The sequence below is a fragment of the Apaloderma vittatum genome, unplaced genomic scaffold, assembly GCF_000703405.1.
Source record: "Apaloderma vittatum isolate BGI_N311 unplaced genomic scaffold, ASM70340v1 scaffold24222, whole genome shotgun sequence".
NCBI lineage: Eukaryota > Metazoa > Chordata > Aves > Trogoniformes > Trogonidae > Apaloderma > Apaloderma vittatum.
In genome coordinates, this window is record NW_009702369.1 from 36,190 (window position 1) to 55,293 (window position 19,104).

The 19,104-nt window shown below is 39.4% G+C and overlaps 1 protein-coding gene across 1 annotated transcript in view; it reads right to left on the reverse strand.

Moving 5' to 3' along the window:
* The window catches only part of LOC104270018 (junctophilin-1-like), a 42,940-nt gene that overhangs the window by 6,849 nt on the left and 16,987 nt on the right, over nucleotides 1–19,104 (reverse strand). The window contains exon 3 of the mRNA XM_009864248.1: nucleotides 2,136–2,791. Within this exon, the coding sequence (XP_009862550.1) occupies nucleotides 2,136–2,791 (656 nt within the window). The remainder of the gene's footprint in view (nucleotides 1–2,135; nucleotides 2,792–19,104) is intronic.

The following is a 19,104-nucleotide window of genomic DNA, read 5'->3' on the forward strand; positions in this document are numbered from 1 at the left end:
GAAGATATCATCTTGGCAAAATGCTCATTATCAAACTGTTCAGTGACTGCTCCAAAAACTCGGCATCTGAAAATTAATTTAATTAATATCATTAAAAGCAACTTAAAACAAGTCTTTTATGTAAACCTGTCCAGCTGCTGGATGTTCTTACATTTGCCTGTTAGCTCAGGAAACTGTTTAATAAAGTGTACTTACAGAAAATGATTTAATGTCAGGCTTTTTTTTTTTTGCCTTGAATCTTCCATTGTAAGATATGTTTTAATCATTCTTGCAGTTCTTTGAGGGACTTTCCCTTAAGGTTTTTTTTTTTATTTTAAATCCCTGATTTATGAACACTGTATTTTATTCCAGAAGTGGTTGCACCAGTGCCAAAACCAGATAAAACAGACTCCCATGTACTATTGCTTAATCTTTCCTGTCGATAAATCTAAGGATTATATTAACATCTCTGAACAACAGCAGCAGACTGGGAGCTCATGCTTAGTTGCCTCTCTTGCTCCTGTCTGCTAACCTTTTCCAGTTCTGATCCTGCATGGCTAGGCACTATTAACTCTCTTTCAGTACAGAATCTTACATTTTGCTGTGCTGCACATGTATAATTATACTTGCACCTTTCTAGTGCATGATATGAATCAATTTGTACTGGCAATCCATTGTCTTCGTTATTCTCCATTTTCCTGTTCTCTGTGTCTTCTGCAAACTTCACAGGTAATACTTTTATGTCTCCTCTTCCATGACATTAATAAGAATGTTAATGAAACAGAGCAGCAGAATTAATCCAAGAACGACCTCACCAGAACAATACCAAATTACTGACTTTTTTCGAATTATTTTTTGGGAACCACCAGTGAGTTTCAGAAAAATTATTTTAGTGTGACATTTAGCCTTCGCATTACTCTGGCTTCCTTGTCAGAATAAATAACTGTGTAAAAGCAAATCAACTGACCTTCCTGACTGAGGATATCATTCCTCTGTCATACCTGTCAAACTTGTTTCATAAGATCTTTTACAGTGCATGTTGATTGGAAATTGCTGCCCCTCTTTATTTTAAAATTTTTTATTAATGAAGTCTGGTGTCAATTATTCAACTGTTTTGGCTAAAACCAGTGCTAGGCTAACCGGATCTCATTAAATGGGTCATTTTGTTTATCCCATCAACAATCAAAGACACTGTTGTTTTTTTCTACTGGAGTAACAAAAACAAATCAAAGAAATAATGCTTATAAAAAAGAAATATTGTGACAATTATCACTTGCTAAAGGTTAACTTCAGGATCTACAGCTAACATTTTAACGAGTTTCTCTTGGCCCAGAAATAATTTTATCATAATTAGAGATTCTGAATGTGATAATCTGGCTTTTTCTTCTAACATGGAATGAAAATGTTATTAGTCATCTTTTCTGCATAACTACTGGTGGTTCCATTATTTCTAAATAATGAGAGTCCGATTCACACTGATCTGAATGTGTAGTGTTAAAGCTTCTCCACTTTCCGATGTTAAATAATTTTTTTTTATGTCACTGCAAAACACAAATATTGTTAGAACTATGCATTCTAAAATAGTTTATATTTTGATGCAAATTGCCTAGTTTTAGACCTACAATCAACATAAAGAAGAAAATGAAAATGGGAGACTGTCTGGATGGGGTCAGGCCACAGGTCGGCACTCTTTTTCCAACTGCAGTCAGAAGCAGAATTTTCGTGAAGAGCATGAGTCTAATTCCCAGTACTGCCCAATTATCCATTGAAGTACATTGTTTGAACTGAAGAACGTTTTTTGATAGAGGGGGGATATACATAAATATATACCTCTGCAAATATGTATCTACATGCACACAAAACACAAGCACACACTAATACACATGCTAACACCTTTTGTGTTTATGGGTGCAAGAGAGATACATGTTTCAAATATCTGTCAGTATCTGACTATCCCTTCCCAGTTTTCAAAAATGGTAACAAAATAGACTGGAATATTTGTTCCTCACTTCAGTTTGGTGTAGTGGGTTCTAGCTAGCAGACTGTATCCAGATGAAGATTTGACAGCAGTGAGCTTTGCCTGTCTTTACGTTGCAAGGCTCAGCACTAGGAGGCAAAAGGGCAGTGAAAGTGAAAACGTTTCTTGCAGTACTCACCGAGCTGTTTTCTACTTCTTTATCCACTGCTGAATGTGACTCATTATTAGCTGGGTTCTTTGGTGCAGCAAATTCTGGTTTCTTAATTTTTGTCTCAGATTTGTTTTCTTTGGCATCTGGCTTACCCCCAGATCTAGCAGGACTTGGCTTCTGTGAGGGCGGTAGCCGTGCAAGTGTTGACGGTGACGGGTTGACATATTCATCTTCTTCCCTGAGCTCCTGTGGAAGCGCTGTTGGATTCACTTTTACATAATAGCCATGGTAGTGACCATGGAGCTCCCCATTCTCTGTGCTGGGATTGTGATGGGCTGAAAACTTTGGCTGGTGTTTCACAGCTACCTCCTCCATTGGTGCTTTCGAATATAAAGGCTTGTTAATTGTGGGTGTTATATTCTCAGTGGCTAAAAGCTTTTTTTCTGGACCGAGTCTTGCCCCAGAAGTGGAGCTTTGCCTTTTCAGTTGTTTTGAAGGAGAAGACTCAGAAGAAAGTGGAGGACTATGCCTTGGACTTGCTTCTGGGGTTCGAGGGGGTGTAGTACCTTTTCGATAAAAGTGAGGCGACTCTTTTGGGGTAGGTGGTTTTTCCTGAACTTTTTCATCAGATTTTTCTTTCACCTCCATTCCTTCTTGAAATTTTTGTTTGATATAATCAGGGCCTGGAAAATAGTGTAATAGAAATATTGTGATTAAAACAAAAATAAGACTTCACCGCAGAACTATTGCATTGGGATGTCAGACTGGACTGCCTTGCTAAAATGCCGGCAGGGGCAGGTGTTCCCAAAAATTCACTGACATCCACAATGATTTACTCTAAGTGGCTCAGTAGTTGGAGTTACTATACTCTTTTGGTAATTGTTGGTTCTCTTTACTGATTTAGTTCAGTCACTTTACTTCTTCAGCTTTGCAAAGGGTCATAGGACATAAATTGTCTCTGATTTAAATCTGAGACACTGAATATCGACTTACACACCTAAGATTCTTTCCTTTTCTGAGAGGCATGTTTTGAGGTATGTTTTGCTTAATTACCCTAAACTATTCAACTTCTATTCTCATGATCATAGTACATGTTTGACATGGAAGCAATTAACCATCACAATGAAGCATCTCTTCTGCCCTTATAACCTACAGGAAATAGGGTTTGAATCACTGTTTTCCCCTTTGTGTGCATGCTAGCTTGAGTTCTGTAAATATATACGTGCCTCAAACTCTCACACACTGGCTTTGTCTTCCTTATCCATTCACTTACCGTATGGAGACCCAGGTTAACCACTCTAGTTGATAACATAATTCTGCTCAGAAGTGAGGAAGCCAAATTCCCTCACATTCACTGGGGAAAGACTTACAGAGCAGCAGGTATGAAAAATATCGTCCCCCCAAATCCTCACTAAACACCCATAAACACATTCACCACTAGGACTCACTTATCGAAGTGCATTTCTATGTAGCTGATTACATAAAGATTAGCTGGTGGAGATACTCTGCACCATGTTTTGGTTGTCTGATTTAACAGTTTGATGCTACGACTTGAGCAAATGCTCTGCTTGAAGAAACCAAATTGCTGTAAATCTGTCCATACTGTGGGGAGCATTTTCTGTTTTTCTTCCTAGAGGCCACATCTCAGATTCCAGGATGAGGTCCTGTAAAATCAGAAGCTGGGGAGCTCTGCGAACAAAGAACTGAAACAATCTTTCTGTATGTTCAATGGCTTCTGCCAAACACATTGCAACTGTTTCTCCCCTTCTATCTTTGCTAGCACCACTACTTTCCTTTGATTTTTTTTTAATCTTCTGCAAGTGAGGCTTATCTCTGTTTTATGTAATTGAGAAATTCTGTGCCCAGAAAAGAATGCCTGCACACATTTTTCTGCTTTTGAGTTTAAAGAAGGCTCTAGCTGTGTTAGGCAGATACAGTGTTTTTACAGATGCCAGAAACATATGCGTCACAACGCAGCGCTAAGATGAGAGGAAGGAAGAGCAGCATGAAGTTTTTGGAAGTTACTGAATCATCTGGTAAGTAACCATTGCTGAGAAGAAGAATTACTTGGTATGCGACGTCTTTTGAGGCAGGAAAATCACAAGGTTTTTGGCACCTCTGAAAACCAGGGGTGAAAACAGGGAGATGTTGAAAAAGAAGACTGGACGTAGACAAGCCAGTGTTTGTTCTCAAATGACATTTGAGGAGAAAGTTTTGAGGAGTTAAGCCTGTACAGAGGGAAAGAACTAGAGGCTTGGTTCTTACAGCTTTTAAAAATCTTTCTGGAAAAAGGGAAAGGTAGCACAACACAAAATTTGCCATATATAAAGTTACAATTCCAAATACCATTGAGAAAAAATTCTCCACCCTGTAGGGGATTTCCTTCCATCTTTGCTGAGATGCCTAAGGTAATGCTGAGGGATTTAACATGCAATAACAATATCTTATCTTTTCACATGTGACAAAACCTTTAAGCTCAAGCCACGGAGCTGTCAAATTGCAATGTTTATTTATTATGGACATATCCACATACACATTAGCTTGCTCTTTATGACAGCTGTGGTGAAAGCACCCCACCTGGTGTATCATCTCTTCAGCCTTACAATGCTGCTCAAATGGCACCTGATCTATTCCTCATCTCTCAAGAAAATTCACATTCTGTGAATGGGCAGCTCTCCACTGCCCAACATATGTAAAGATTTGACTTTTACTAATCACAGAATCACAGAATTGTTGAGGCTGGAAAAGACCTCTGAGATCATCAAGTCCAGCCTATGACCCAACAGCACCACATCGGTCAGACCATGGCACTAAGTGCCACATCCAGCCGCTCCTTAAACACCTCCAGGGACGGTGACTCCACCACTTCCCTGGGCAGTGCATCCCAGTACCTGAGCACCCTCTCCGTGAGGAAGTGTTTCCTGAGATCCAACCTAAACCTTCTTAACTTAATATTTAAAGGCATTTGAAGGACTGAAGGCACTTTCTTAAGGAACACATCTGGGCCTCAGAAATGTCACCCCTCTTCACTGTTTCCTATGACAACTAAAAGCCTCCCAAGGCTGGCCAGAGGGCCTCTGTTCCTGAGACCTCCAGGCAGTATTGGAATTTCTGAGCCAGGTCTCAGCTGCTCACGGGTCTGTGAGAGACCGGCAGAGTGAAAACGAAAAATACTTAAACCAAATCAAAAATATCATCTTTAGCTGGAGCTTCCCACAGAAGGTAAGCGTCAACAGGCTAACAGTGGCATATTCATGCTGGTTATTTGGCAATATTTGACCCTGAGCTCTACCAGAGAAATCTGTAGCCATTCAAGCAACATCTGAGGGTGTCTGACCAGACATTCAGCAATTGCCTTAACGTAACACAGCAGCTCCCTCTCCCACTCTCCAGCACATCACATATGGCTATTAGAGACACATCTTCTGTCTCCAGCCTTGCCAGGCAGGTCTTTCCAACACTCAAATTCTTGGCTCTGTGCTGAAGTTAGATTTGGAGACTGTCCAAGGACTTTTTTCATGTCTGTTCACTGTATTCAGCTCAATCAGATTATGCACCTGTCTGAACCACTGCTTTCAAGAAGCAAGAACACAGTTTCTGCTCCCTTCTTAGGACTAAGAATGCTTGTCAGGATTTACCTACTTTACTTTCATTAAAGGCATTATCTAACTCTACAGACATGGGCAACAGAGCATCCTACAGTGTAAGAGCATCCTACAGCACAGGTTTAAAGGAACTAGGGCCAAGGGAATTTGGAAAAGGGAGTCATTAAGATGTGATCCTACATGATTTCTCAGTTGCCTGATCTTATGAGGAAGTGAATAGGATTTGAGGGTGGAAAGAAGGTAAGGTGGGATTAACTATCTAGGAAGTAAACTGTTCTTCAGTTTGCAGTTCAAGCGACCAGTAGATATATTCCTAGACACGATATGTCTGAGTGCTTAAGTAGAACCTAGTCTGGAAAACAAAACCAAAAAAACTTTTCTAACCAAGTAAAGATGAGCTTTCTTCCTGGACGAACCTGAGTTTTCTTACAATGACATGCTGGCCCTGCTACAGTTGGTTCAAAACTGATGAACCTTTGCTGGCTGAAGGTCAGCCAGGGGGTAGTTTTGGCTCACACAGCTGTTGTGATGCCAGCAGCAGGATGGCTCCATTTAACTGTGAGTTAGCCAGTATTTGGAAGGAATAGCCTCTGAAAGCCAAAGGACTATGTGGATGTGTGTGATGGATGCATGTAGAGTCTCATACTGTCTGCTGGTCTGCTTGAATCGCATTTCAATAATGGTTGTGGGGTGAGGGAAGCTTTTACTTGGTTGCAGACATGCTCTTGGTTGTTCTAAATCTATAATTTCTGGTGGAGCTCTTGTGAAATACGTCCCTCCTGAAAAGGCTCCAATAAGTGATGTGACAGCATGGCCAGCCCTGTATGTGAGAGATAAGTGTGCCCTGGTTCTGCCACAGCATTTTTAGAGAGGTGACAACTGCATGCTTTCCCCCACGGCCTAGCGAAGTACACATATTGGCAGTGTGAGGCTGTTTCAGGATTGTGGTTCAAGCAGTGTCTGAAAACGTTATCTTGCAAGATGCAGTCAGTGTTTCCCAGGAAGGCTATGAAGAGACATTGAGCTGTATCAGCTCAGGATGAAATGTGAAGCTTGAGAGGGATTGTAGAGTGCACCTAGGAGAGCGAGGAAAATTATGTACATGTGTATTTACATAAACTAACTCCAGATCATACTCCTGCCTGTTTAATTCAGCCAGTTTTGTGTACTTTGACCTTTTCACAAAACAGAAAAGATGAGGATACAGGAAAAGGGTGGGACTGAATGAGGATAAGCTCATTCTAGGATTACTAGGTACCGGGATTACTTACAGCAGAGCTGGTCATCCTTCGAGAAGCAATTCTGATTTCCATAATCAATACACGTAACTGAGTAATCTGCCATAAATTTTATTTCCATAATTTAACGAGTTTTAGCTTCGTTTTAGTGTAATGATTTCTATATCCTCAAAATTTCTAAGTTAATAAATACTCCTTTTAACTGGCAGAAAAGGACTTCTGTAGTAGCACATTAACCAAACAAAAAATTCTGATCTTTTGTGGCAGGACTGCAGGACAATGCATTTTCATGTAATACAAGAACACTTCCTGTAGTTTTCTAATATTATAAAGTAACAGAGTAGTTAGCAACTTACAGAATTAAAATCTACTAGAATATCTAACTGAAAATTATACTATGTAAACTAGTACATTTTAGTTCTGCGTAGCACTATTTTCTTTGAGTCCTCTGCATCCTACTCTTTGGCAACTTTCCATGCACTCCTGTATGACCTTGGACATAATATAACATATTACTTGGTCCACATATAGAAAGTACGTAGTGGACACTCAGGTTTAAAAGCTTCTCCCTGAACCAAAACAGTTCAAGACAGAAAATTCTGTCAATATCAACAACTTCCACAGGAAACATTTCCACAATGCCAAATCCATTCTTTCTTAGAAGGAACATTGTGAGAAACTCTACACTAGGTTTCCACTAGAAACTCCTCTCTCTGGGTGCAGCAATAAAGTTTTGGGAGAGTAGATTTTCTCTGAGCTAAGCTTGAGACACTACATAATACAGATGAGAGCCTCTCACCATACAATGTCAGAAGATTCCTGTTGCTGCAGTCCCGAACTCGTGTGTGACACCAGTAGGTTCCTGTAAGACCCTACAGGTAAGCACAGGCTATAGGACTCCAGCAGCCTTGTCACCTGGGCATCTCCAGTCCCCACACTGGTTTGGTACTCCCAGTTGTAAACTTGTTGGCTGCTGCACAAGAGGTGAGGATCCTCCTTCCCTTTCTACCCCTCCAGTTTGTGAAGGCCCAGTCATAACCTTTAAATCAGTTAAAAGTGATTTGGATGTAAGGTGCTCTAAGTACATACCCTAATGCTAATTTGGGAATTATCTGGCATTTCCAATGAGACTATGCTTAATTAGGTCATCAGAACTTGCAAAACTATATTTAAAACCTACACGATGATGTGTTTTTTACTGTGCAGACCAATTTGGTTCTTCAGACAGGTCCTCTCTATGTTTTTCAGAGGAAAATGAAAAATATAGCAAAGCTACCTCTTAATATACGACAACTGTATTTAGGCTCTTACTCTGTACAATTTTACAGTAAAGAAGAAAAAAAAAGAGACAGCTTCTTTTGATGAACCCTTCCCAACTTTATGAAAAATTTTACAAACATTTTATATTTTTTCATTATACTTCTTCCACGCTTTTGTCCTCACAACTTTAGCATTCTTACCATTTGGGAAAAGCAATTATTTCATACTACAATTCTGTTAGTCTTTTGAAAGCAAAAAAAAAAGATTGCAGGCTCTAGAATATAATATTTATAGAACATAATATTCAAAGTACTATTCATGCTGAAATGATGGCATTGGGTATCATAGGTACACTAGAAGTGGTTAATATGTAAGCATGCACTTATTTCTGCGTTTTAAACTGAAGTTTACAGTATGTGATGTAACCTAACTACCTTTCATGCTGCATAAAGGGCTAACAAATACATAGTGCTATATAAAGAGCAATCCAGGTAACAAATACCATTATAATTTCATGATTACAAGAAAATTTATGTTGCACTTAGAGGAAAACCCCCCCCATGAAGCAGATACTTCACTCTCTAATTTTGTTTACACCTATGAGTTGCTAGCAGAAAGATGTTCAGTTTTCACTGCAGGGTTTACTGACTGTCTGGGGTAACGGGGACGTGATCAAAGCCATTTGCTCAGTCAGGACACTGCAGTCTATAAGAAATTTTCCAAGATTAGAGGCCCCTTTTTATCAAGGTACTGAACACTTCTGTAAAAAGGAGAGAATTCCCGCTCTGAAAAGTTTACTATCTATAAATACAATACAAAAAATAGCAGGAAGGTTATACTGATGGCTGTCCTGGGTTTAACTAAAACCCAGTCGTATTTAGTGATTTTTACTTTTCAGTTTTAGTTTCTTCTAAAAGGCTGCACTTTCTGAAGTTAGCAGCATGTTTTCGTAGACAGTGCCTGCTACTAGCAGTGATAACACCTGATGTTTACAGTTACTGTCTGGGACTAGTATGCAGACAGGCTCTTGCTGATACTTATTCCTATAGTGACCAAGGCCACGGCTGGCTCTCATGTGCCATGCTGGGGGTGCCGGGTAGTAAAGGGGGATCACAAGGAAGTAAAAGGTTGCATGTCCTGGGGGTAATAGACAGGACAGGTGACCAACGAGAGCATTCCATCCCATATACGTCATATTTAGTATAAATTGAGTGATCACGAGAGTTTCTGCCCTTCTTTGCCCTCTTCTGCAATGGCCAGTGTCCAGGGATGACTCCATCTGACCTCCTGCTTTTGATCCGGATCCTGAGTTCCCCAATCCAGCTCCTGTATCCAGCTCCCCGCCGCCGCTGCTGAGCCTGGGTTTTTCCCAGTGCTTCCTGCTCTGCAACATCAGTGGTGATTGCTATTCGGAGGAGGGAGTCGGGTTTGATATCGGGCTATTATCTATAGTTGTATATGTTTTTTTTACTTTTATCACTCCACTATTATTTTCTATTATTATTGCTTCATTAAAGCTGTTGTAGTTTTTTTTTTCTTCTCTAACCCGAAAGTCTCTCTGCTTCATTCCCTTTTCCTTCCCATTTGGTGGGGGGAAGAGGGGGTTAGAGAGTGTTTGTCCGTGTTAGAGGCTGGCCCAGCCCTAACCCAGGACAATGGCCTATTTTACATTCAGTGGTCAGTAAAGCATTGTCATGTTCGAAGTTTTGTTAAATCTTTGGTAAGTGATAGCCTAAAGTTTCCTGGGAAGCTTCTGTCAAAACTAGGAATGGAGTGCAAGTCTTCTGAGTAATCAAAAGCCAACATGGCACTTCGGCCACAAGCTTCTCATGTAGCTTCATACAGGTCATCTTCCTGGAGAAGCTGAGAACTAGGTACTGAAGCAGAATTCAAAGACTGGGAGAAGGAAATAGTAAATGATAAGTACATTTCTTACTGCATATTATATCCTAATAATAGGATAATAGGCACAATACTGTTGAAGCAAAAGCTAAATTCTTTTGTGTTTAAACGCACAGTACTAAAAAAAGAAAACACATAGTTTGGTGTTGGTACTACAGGTTGCTACATATTGTTCCAGAAATAAGCCTGTAAAAAACACCTCGCTTGTTATCTTCTGAAATGATCAATGGTTTTCTAATGTATCGTTGTTGGCAACAATATCTATGCTCTCACAATAAGATTTAGTTGTTAGACTGATGAACACGAATAAAACTTGGAAAGCCTGGTGACTCATTAAAAGGTCAACTGATAGACGACCTTCTTCCTGCGAGCATCCAAAATGCTCTCATGCTAGGGTTTTTCAGGATACGACATCTATTTTATAATAATTCTTCAACATTCAGGAGGGTAACTGTAGGTGAAGGAAATAATCATTTATCAGTCTGCTAAAAGAAACGATCTGATGAGTCATTACAAAAGTGCAAATAACTATATTCAGTAAATTTTAGAAAGATAAGGTTTATTATTATTGCTTCATTCTAGAGATGTGTAGGGGAGAGGAAGAACTATAATTAATGTCATTAGTACTTCCTCTGTTTTATTCTTATTTTTCTGAAGGTTATATTGGTAGAATAGAACAGAACAGAATATTTCAGTTGAAAGGGACCTACAACAACCGCCCAGTCCAACTGCCTGAGCACTTCAAGGCTGACAAAAGTCAAAGTGTGTTATTAAGGGCCTTGTCCAAATGCCTCTTAAACACCAACAGGTTTGGGGCATCAACCACCTCTCTCAAAAGCACGTTTTAGTGTTTGACCAGCCTCTCGATAAAGAAATGCTTTTTAATGGTAGTTTAAAAGGTTATCATCCCAGGTGTCTGCATTACACTTCTGATGGGTACATATATATATGCTATTTAATAATTCCTTAATTCAAAATGACGTATGTAGGCCCTGTTGCCCTCTTATGGCTGCATTGAAAGTTGGTTATACCAGCTGGAATAATGGTTCTCTTTACTGTCCTTGAAAATGCTTTAAAGAAAAGGAAAAATGCACACACAAAAAAGCATATCACAAAAGAGAAAGAAGAACTGAAATGGAAGGGATTGTTGACACTATCTAATGAGATGTAAAAAAATCTAAGTCTGGATGCCTGCTTTAACTTTTAGCCTCTGATTGTAACTTCATTTGGTGAGGTACGATCAACATTTTAAATGCTTGTAAGCAGCTTCCCCAACAAGGGGAAAATCAGAAATCTTGTCTGGATTAATATTTAAATTCCATTTGGCTGCCTTACAATACTTTTATTTTTTTTCCGGATTTAATACCACTAGCACGGCAGTAATACAGCTGCCTAGGAAAGCAAACTACAAGGTAAACAAGAGGGAGAAGAGTGCATATTTGGCATAATCCAAAACCATTCTAAAATAAAATGTTTACTTTTTGGAAGGCTTTCTAATCTTTCTTAATTCACTCTTACTCCTAAATCCTCATTTCCTCCTTGAAAATACCTTCCCTTTGCCAAAATTTTCTCTAGCTTACACTTCTAGGGCTTCTCAATCTGTTGTTAGCATTGCAGCTTCATTAAGTATTACTCCTGCTGCACTGGAGGCAACACTGCAGCTAGCATGTGCCAACAGTTACTCCCTCACTAGATCCATGAACGTCATGGAGAATGATGCTTACATGTGTTTACTTTATGGAGCTGCTGTGATTTGATCTGGCAGCCTGCTGTCCTTCAGACCATGCACTACTGACATGACCTAAAAATACAACACAGAGATAGAACGTAATGTGATATTATACTATCGCCACAAATTGACAAAGCCACATCACCATTCAGTGATCCAAAAGTTAGAATACACAAATCTTCCACCTAGGACTAACTTTAAAGGGTAGTGCCACTGAATACAAGCAGGCTTTAACACAGCATTAACTGAGACTTTCCCTTCTGGCTAAGTAAAGATAATCACCAATGGTAAGTAATCACTGTTAAGAAACTGCTTATCATCTTGTGCAGAAGAACACTGAACATACAAATTCTTGAGTATCAACAGTGCCATCTCAACTATTTTATATATTTTTTCCTTCATTTCTGCTCAGGAAGCAGTTTTGTAAAGTACCAGAAACAACTTCAAAGTAGTTCCATTAGAATACCTCTTTACTGTCCCTGAAGTATATGCCAGTACTTGATTGTCCTGGTTTTGACACCAATGAAAACGATGGGGCTTTCTCAAAACTCCAATCAAATGTTTCCTGTCAGGGACTAGACAGAGATCAAGAGTTCCAAGTTACTTATTTACTAGCCACACTTATAGAGACATGCATACACTTCGGCCAAACTCAAGGCTAGTTCTTTTGCCTCTATGTTTACCCTGCTCTGGTGTTTACACAGCACAAGAGAGCTACTGATGTGGCCTGTGAGCCAACTACTTTGCTGCCGGTCTCTCTGCATTTCACACAGATATTTGTTGAAAAGTATAAGGCACTGTTATCTCACAAGGCCTCTTGAAAATATTAAAAAGTCTACTCAAACACAGGGACTTGGAGTTGCTAGGAACAGCAATGGTAATAAAAACGGAAATGGACTTCCACCAAACAATCCAAATTGCACGTAACATCATAAATTTGCGAGTCCAGCAGCAGGATGAAAAAAGAGAGATGCTAATGCAATTTCCATCTATAAAAAGACCAGACTGGCTCTTATCTCCCTTCCTATGAGTTCCTCCAAATGTGAAATTAATTTGAGTCATCCTACTGCTAAGACACCTGAATGTAATACATAAACAGCATTTTTCTATTTTGCATTTTTGTATTTTCCAATAAATAATTAAAAAAATAAGGATAAAAGAATCCCGAAAAGTAAGATTTTCTTCTTCAAAAGGTTTCTAAATGCATCATTATAGAGGAGACATACACATACCCTGAAAGATCTGAAGGCAGGAAAGAACAGACTAACAAATCTCAAAACCTGTGTGCACTCAGCACCAAGTAAGAACAATGTATTTATTCTGACTGTCAATCCAATTTCTGTTCAGTTTCTATGACTGTTTTAGTAGGTGATTGAAGTAGCTGTGACATTTGCAAATCAGGGCACAAAATTCATAACTGTATCCACACAGTGAAGGTCTTATACTTTTGGATTCAGCACCATCAGAAAAACGTAATAGATTTATCCTGATAGACGGGTACTGAGTGCTGCACAGCTCTCTCTAACACCTCACTGGGACCAGTAATCTTAATTATGGCTTGCTTTACTTACCCTAACTCTCTGATGATGAATACCGACAGAACTTCAAAAAATATTTGATGAGATTATACCGTGTTGCATACGACTCCTGTATATAGGACAAGTTTCACTTTTCCAGGCTAGATAATATACACACATTGTATTTAATGTGAATGCTCCCAGCTAAATAACACACGTACTATAATCTACTTGAATGCTTCTGAGCCTGCCGGCTGCTTAATATGAGATAACTGAGATGGCAAATTTTTAGCTTTTTCACAGAAAATCTAGAGCCTACTTTACTTCAGCTGAGCTGCACTGGGGCACAAGGGAGAATGAAGACTAACGTCAGTGCACAATTTACTGCTGTTACTGCGAATGGTACATGAACCTCTGACCATAGGAACATTTTTCTGAAAACCAGAAAAAATCCTCTGGAAAATTTAGCAAATGTAAAACTGCAGTGGTGGTGTTCTTTAAGCTCCTTTACATCTATCATAATGGATGTGCAGAATTAAAAGGTTGTACTTCTCATCACAATTGCACATTCTCTGAAAAGAAAAATTTTATGTGGCATAATAGCTGCCTTTACCCAGTAGAGTCCAGACTTCTTCACTTTTCTCCCAGCATGCCCATATCCTTCTGACAATGACGATGCCAAAAGTTATATGCAATAGTTCAGATCCAGCGTCACTTGGATCATGCAAAGAAGAGACCATTACCCTTCTTCTCCATGACGTGCTTCTTCTGTATATACAGCCTGGAAAAGTATTAGCTGCTTCTCCCGTTGTATCACATTTCAAGCGTGTGGCTATCACTGCTCCATGGGAGTTTGACCTCAACATGCGGAGGTTCACGACTCATCTCCAACTGGCTGAGTCTGTCAGCCCTTAAGGACTTCTCATAGCACTTGGGAGGAGCAAGTTACTGTCTTCAGTTTAAGCACTAGGTCTGATGATTCCACAAACCAGCCTGCATTTGGTGAGTGGTATATGGTAGTGCCCACTTTCAGCTACCGTGGAATGCTATCGACAACTTTGTTTTCCATAGAACCATAGACTCATTTAGGTTGGAAAAAACCTTCAGATCACTGAGTCCAACCATCAGCCCAGTGATGCCAGGTCCACCACTAAACCATGCCCTAAAAGCCACATCTACACATCTTTTAAATACCTCCAGACACAATCACTTCCCTGGGCAGCCTTTTCCAATGCCTGATAACCCTTTTGGTGAAGATTTTTTTCCTAATATCCAGTCCAAATCATCCCTGGTGCAACTTGACGCCATTTCCTCTTGTCCTATCAGTTGCTACAGTTTTTCTCTGTTCTGGCTTTGGTTTGCAGCATGCCATTTCACTATTAACTGCTGATTTAAATGATACACTGTTTATCATATTCTACAACTATGTAATGTATCACCCATGATACTGGGCTAATCATTAGTGAAGACTTAGATGCCGTGATTACCAATTTCCTTGTAATTTTATCAGGCTTCTCTTTCTCTGCCACTTTTCACTTCTATTTATTATTTTTTTTTCTCTTTAACAACCTATAGCGTTCCTATTGCAGTCAAACAGGAAAACTATCTAAACACATTTTATTCTTCTTTTGAAAACATTACAGATTAGCAACTGTCTTGTCTTGCCTTTTAGCTAACCAGGAAAATACACTAAATTGGAAGAATTTCAGGATCAAAACTGAAACTAATTTGGCAGACATACTTACTTTACATGAAAATCAAAATACATAGAGCTCTTAATAGTTACTGTTCTCTTAGTATACTCTCTCCTCTTGCAAAGTAGTCTTGCATTTGCCTTTCTATTCCACATCAAAACTTTTAACATAAGCATCCCAGTTCCCAGTGAGACTCCATTAAGAGACTGTAAAAGTTGTATCAGACACACTGCTTCTTGGGCCACACAAAAACATGGAGGAACCAGAAGGCTTTTCTTCCTTGTATTTGATTGCCTTTGCATAAACTGAGAATAAATTTAAACAAGATATTTTAGACAAACCAACTCTGAAGCTCCTGATCCATCTGTCTGCATATGTACGTTTACATAGATAATAGAAATTACTGAAATCATAGTGGCTGCTCTGTTGATATGGATCAATCAGCTTCAGATTAAAACTGCAACTACTTCCATAAGCACCTTGAACTAATCACAAAATAACATGATTTAGATTTTAAGAAGAGAAGAAAATAATTCACAGCTGTCATATGCTTTTCAATACAATGGTATTGCTCTTCAGTAAGTTTAATAACCAAGTGAAATTTTTGCCAAAGCTTTTCTAGCTTTTGACTCTTTTAAAACCCTTATTTGACAAAGAAACAGTGCCTGCACTATTTTCTCTGAGCGCCCTTCCACTAAAGAAAAATGCGGAGCCTAGCATACACACCCAGAGCTTGGGTTCTAGACATCAGCACTTCTTATGTCTGTGGAATATGTGCCAATAAAGCTCAATACTGGGAAGGCATGTAATATATTTGTCAGCAAACAACCAAAATTACATTTGAATTGTTTACACGGGCTAAGTAACATGGAAATAACTAGACAATTTTAGACTCCACTGATTCTAGTCACAGATTTAGATATGCGTTACTGCCTTTACTTAAACTCCAGATATTTCAAAGGGATTCATTGTTATATGATAATGTTAGACTTAATTTTATTAGAAGTTTCCTTTATCCCCTTAAGCTTATAGAAAAAAACACATTATGAATCTGAAAGTTGCAAAAGCAGGAGTAAAATAAAGAGACCCCAAGCTTATTGCTTTTAAACTACATGGTTTTCTGTATTTTCTTGGAGGGTAGAGAGTTAATCTGCCATTTTCGAATATTCAGAAACAGTAGTCATTAAGCTGCATTTCACTTGTAACAAAATTAGTTTCTTATATCTAACAATGGAATCAATTAAGAAGCTTAAGGGTCTAAAGTGGGCTAACAGAACTACTGCGCTGCAAATGCCGTAACTATAGAAATACAATAACTGATTTAATTTTGGTAAAACTAGGACGTGATCTGCTTAGTCTTCCATTCTGGTTTCTTTCTCAACATCTTCTTGATCTTTTGCAGTTTAAAAGAGACCTCAATCATGCCCTTACCATTCTGTCCTCACATGGTGTCATTTCTACCCCCTCACCTCTGCACTCTAAGTTTTCATTTCTGAACTCTGAGTTTGCAGTATCTATCTATTGCTCCTCTTCTCCAGATTTATCCCATATCCTCCATAGTTTGGTAACTGCCCCTGACAAAACACCTTCTGTTCTTCACCTGACACTTTTTGAGGACCCTCTACTGATTTCTTAGTTATATCTCAGCATCAGTACTCTGTTCTCATACTCATTTGACACAGCTGGGCATTCCCCTTCTCGCAAACAATTCTCCTCTGTTAATGTCCATGATCCATCCTTTTATTTCCCCCTCACTTTTCTTTCCCTTTTTTACTATACTTTCAAGGAAGATAATCTCAGATTACTCTGTTCTTGGTCCCTCTACCTTCTCTTTTTTACACTCTTCATCCTGTTTAATCTCACCATACAAAAAAAAACTTCTGCTACCAATTCCATGCTGGCTGTGTTTCAGTTCCATGTTTGACTCCTGTTCAGACTGTGATCTGAATGAGCAACTGTTACAAGACTAATAGGTAGAAATCTTCATCTCCTCCAAATTCTCAGCATGGTCTTTTACATTATAGTAATTACATTATAATACATTATTCTACATTACTTGGGTCTATGATCTGAATAATAGCTTTCTTTTACAGATCTGTGTTCAGCTTTAAGGCTCCCAGCATAAGAAAGACATGGATCTGCTCCCATGGGTCCAGGTAAGGGCCACAGACATGATCATGGGGCTGGAACACCTCTCCTATGAGGACAGGCTGAGAGAGTTGAGTCTGTTCTGGGGAAGAGAAAGCTCCAGAGAGACCTTATAGCGGCCTTCCAGTATCTGAAGGGGCCTTTTATCAGGGAATGTAGTGATAGGGTAAAGGATAACAGTTTTAAACTGAAAGAGATCTAGATTAGATATTAGGAAGAAATTCCTTCATGTGAGAGTGGTGAGACACTGAAACAGGCTGCCCAGAGAAGTGGTGGCTGCTCCCAGCTGAGTGTTCAAGGCTTGGACCGGGCTTTGAGCATCCTGGGCTCGTGGAAGATGTCCCTGCCCACAGCAGGGAGAGTTAGAACTAGGTGATCTGTAACATCCCTTCCAACCCACACCGCTCTACGATTCTCTGATTCTATGATCTCTCTCTACCCTTTCTCTAAGTAAGTCCAAAGTTCTGCAGACCTTCTTGGAATAAAATGCCATGTATATCAGCCATCTTCTCCGGCCTTGACAAACATGGAATGAGAAGAGGAGACTAAGGGGTGACCTTATTAGTGTTTATAAATAGATAAAGGGGGAGTGTCACGAGGATGGACCAGGCTCTTCTCGGTGACAAACAATGATAGGACAAGGGGTAAAGGAATCAAGCTGGAACACAAGAGGTTCCACTTAAATTTGAGAAGAAACTTCTTCTCAGTGAGGGCGACAGAACACTGGAACAGGCTGCCCAGGGAGGTTGTGGAGTCTCCTTCCTTGGAGACATTCAAAGCCCACCTGGATGTCTTCCTGTGTAATGTCATCTAGGTGTTCCTGCTCTGGCAGGGGGATTGGACTAGAGGATCTTCTGAGGTCCCTTCCAATCCCTAGCATACTGTGATACTGTGATATTGTAGCCACGAGATTACTTTTCTCTGCTGTTCTACCTCTTCCTCTGGAATACACCTTTTGTTCCCCATTTCATATAAAAACAAGAGCACAGTTGTAGAGATGTGCTATTGCAATCCTTATCCTGTTAAAAAAATAGAGAATCATAACATTTTTCAAGATCATTTAGGCCTTCACTGGTATAATAAAATCCTTTCAAAATAAACCACAATACTCCAGTGAAAATTACCACTCTAAGGAAAGTTCTCACAGTACAGACCTTGTTAGCTGAATTCCATCATGGAGCAAATATTTATGATACAGTTATAAATAGGATTTATAATGGAAAAGTTGACACTGTGATAATGCTTCCATGTGATTCCATCTTGTCCTTGGCTGATGGACACTGTGACAGACCAATATGGAAGTTTACTGGAGCAGGCCAAAAGTGGGCAAGTTCTGTGATCTGGAAGGAATGGTTCTTTTTGGGAGGAAATGAATAAATCTGAATAGGAGAAATGAAGCAATTAAAACTCTAAGATAGCACTGACCTCATTCTCTCAGATTATACCTGTAATTCACACTCCCATGGTGGCAGCTCAGATAGGTATATCCAGGCTAGAATTCAGGAAACTACTGCAAGATAGCAACATAGCCAAGAGAGCACTGAAGTAAGTCCAGGCTAGTTGTGCGACTATCTTGGAGCTTCATAGTGAGATCCTGTAGCCTTTACTAGGCATCCACAAGCTGTATCTAGAAGCAAATTAACTAGCTCAGTACTTAATGGAAGCCTGTGAAAATTACATTGATTGTATGAGCTTTATGTCTCTACAGGAAACTGGTTCTCTGTTATGAGTTGTAGAAGGTAATTTGCTCAAAACTAACTGCACGCATATTTTTCTAAGCAAATCATTTGATTATGTAACTCACATGTATCTTGGAGAGACTGAGAAAGCATCCTGAAGAATTAAGGCTATTCCTTTGCAATCTCTCATTCCTTTAACTTCTCCCAAGCACGCTCTCTTGTCC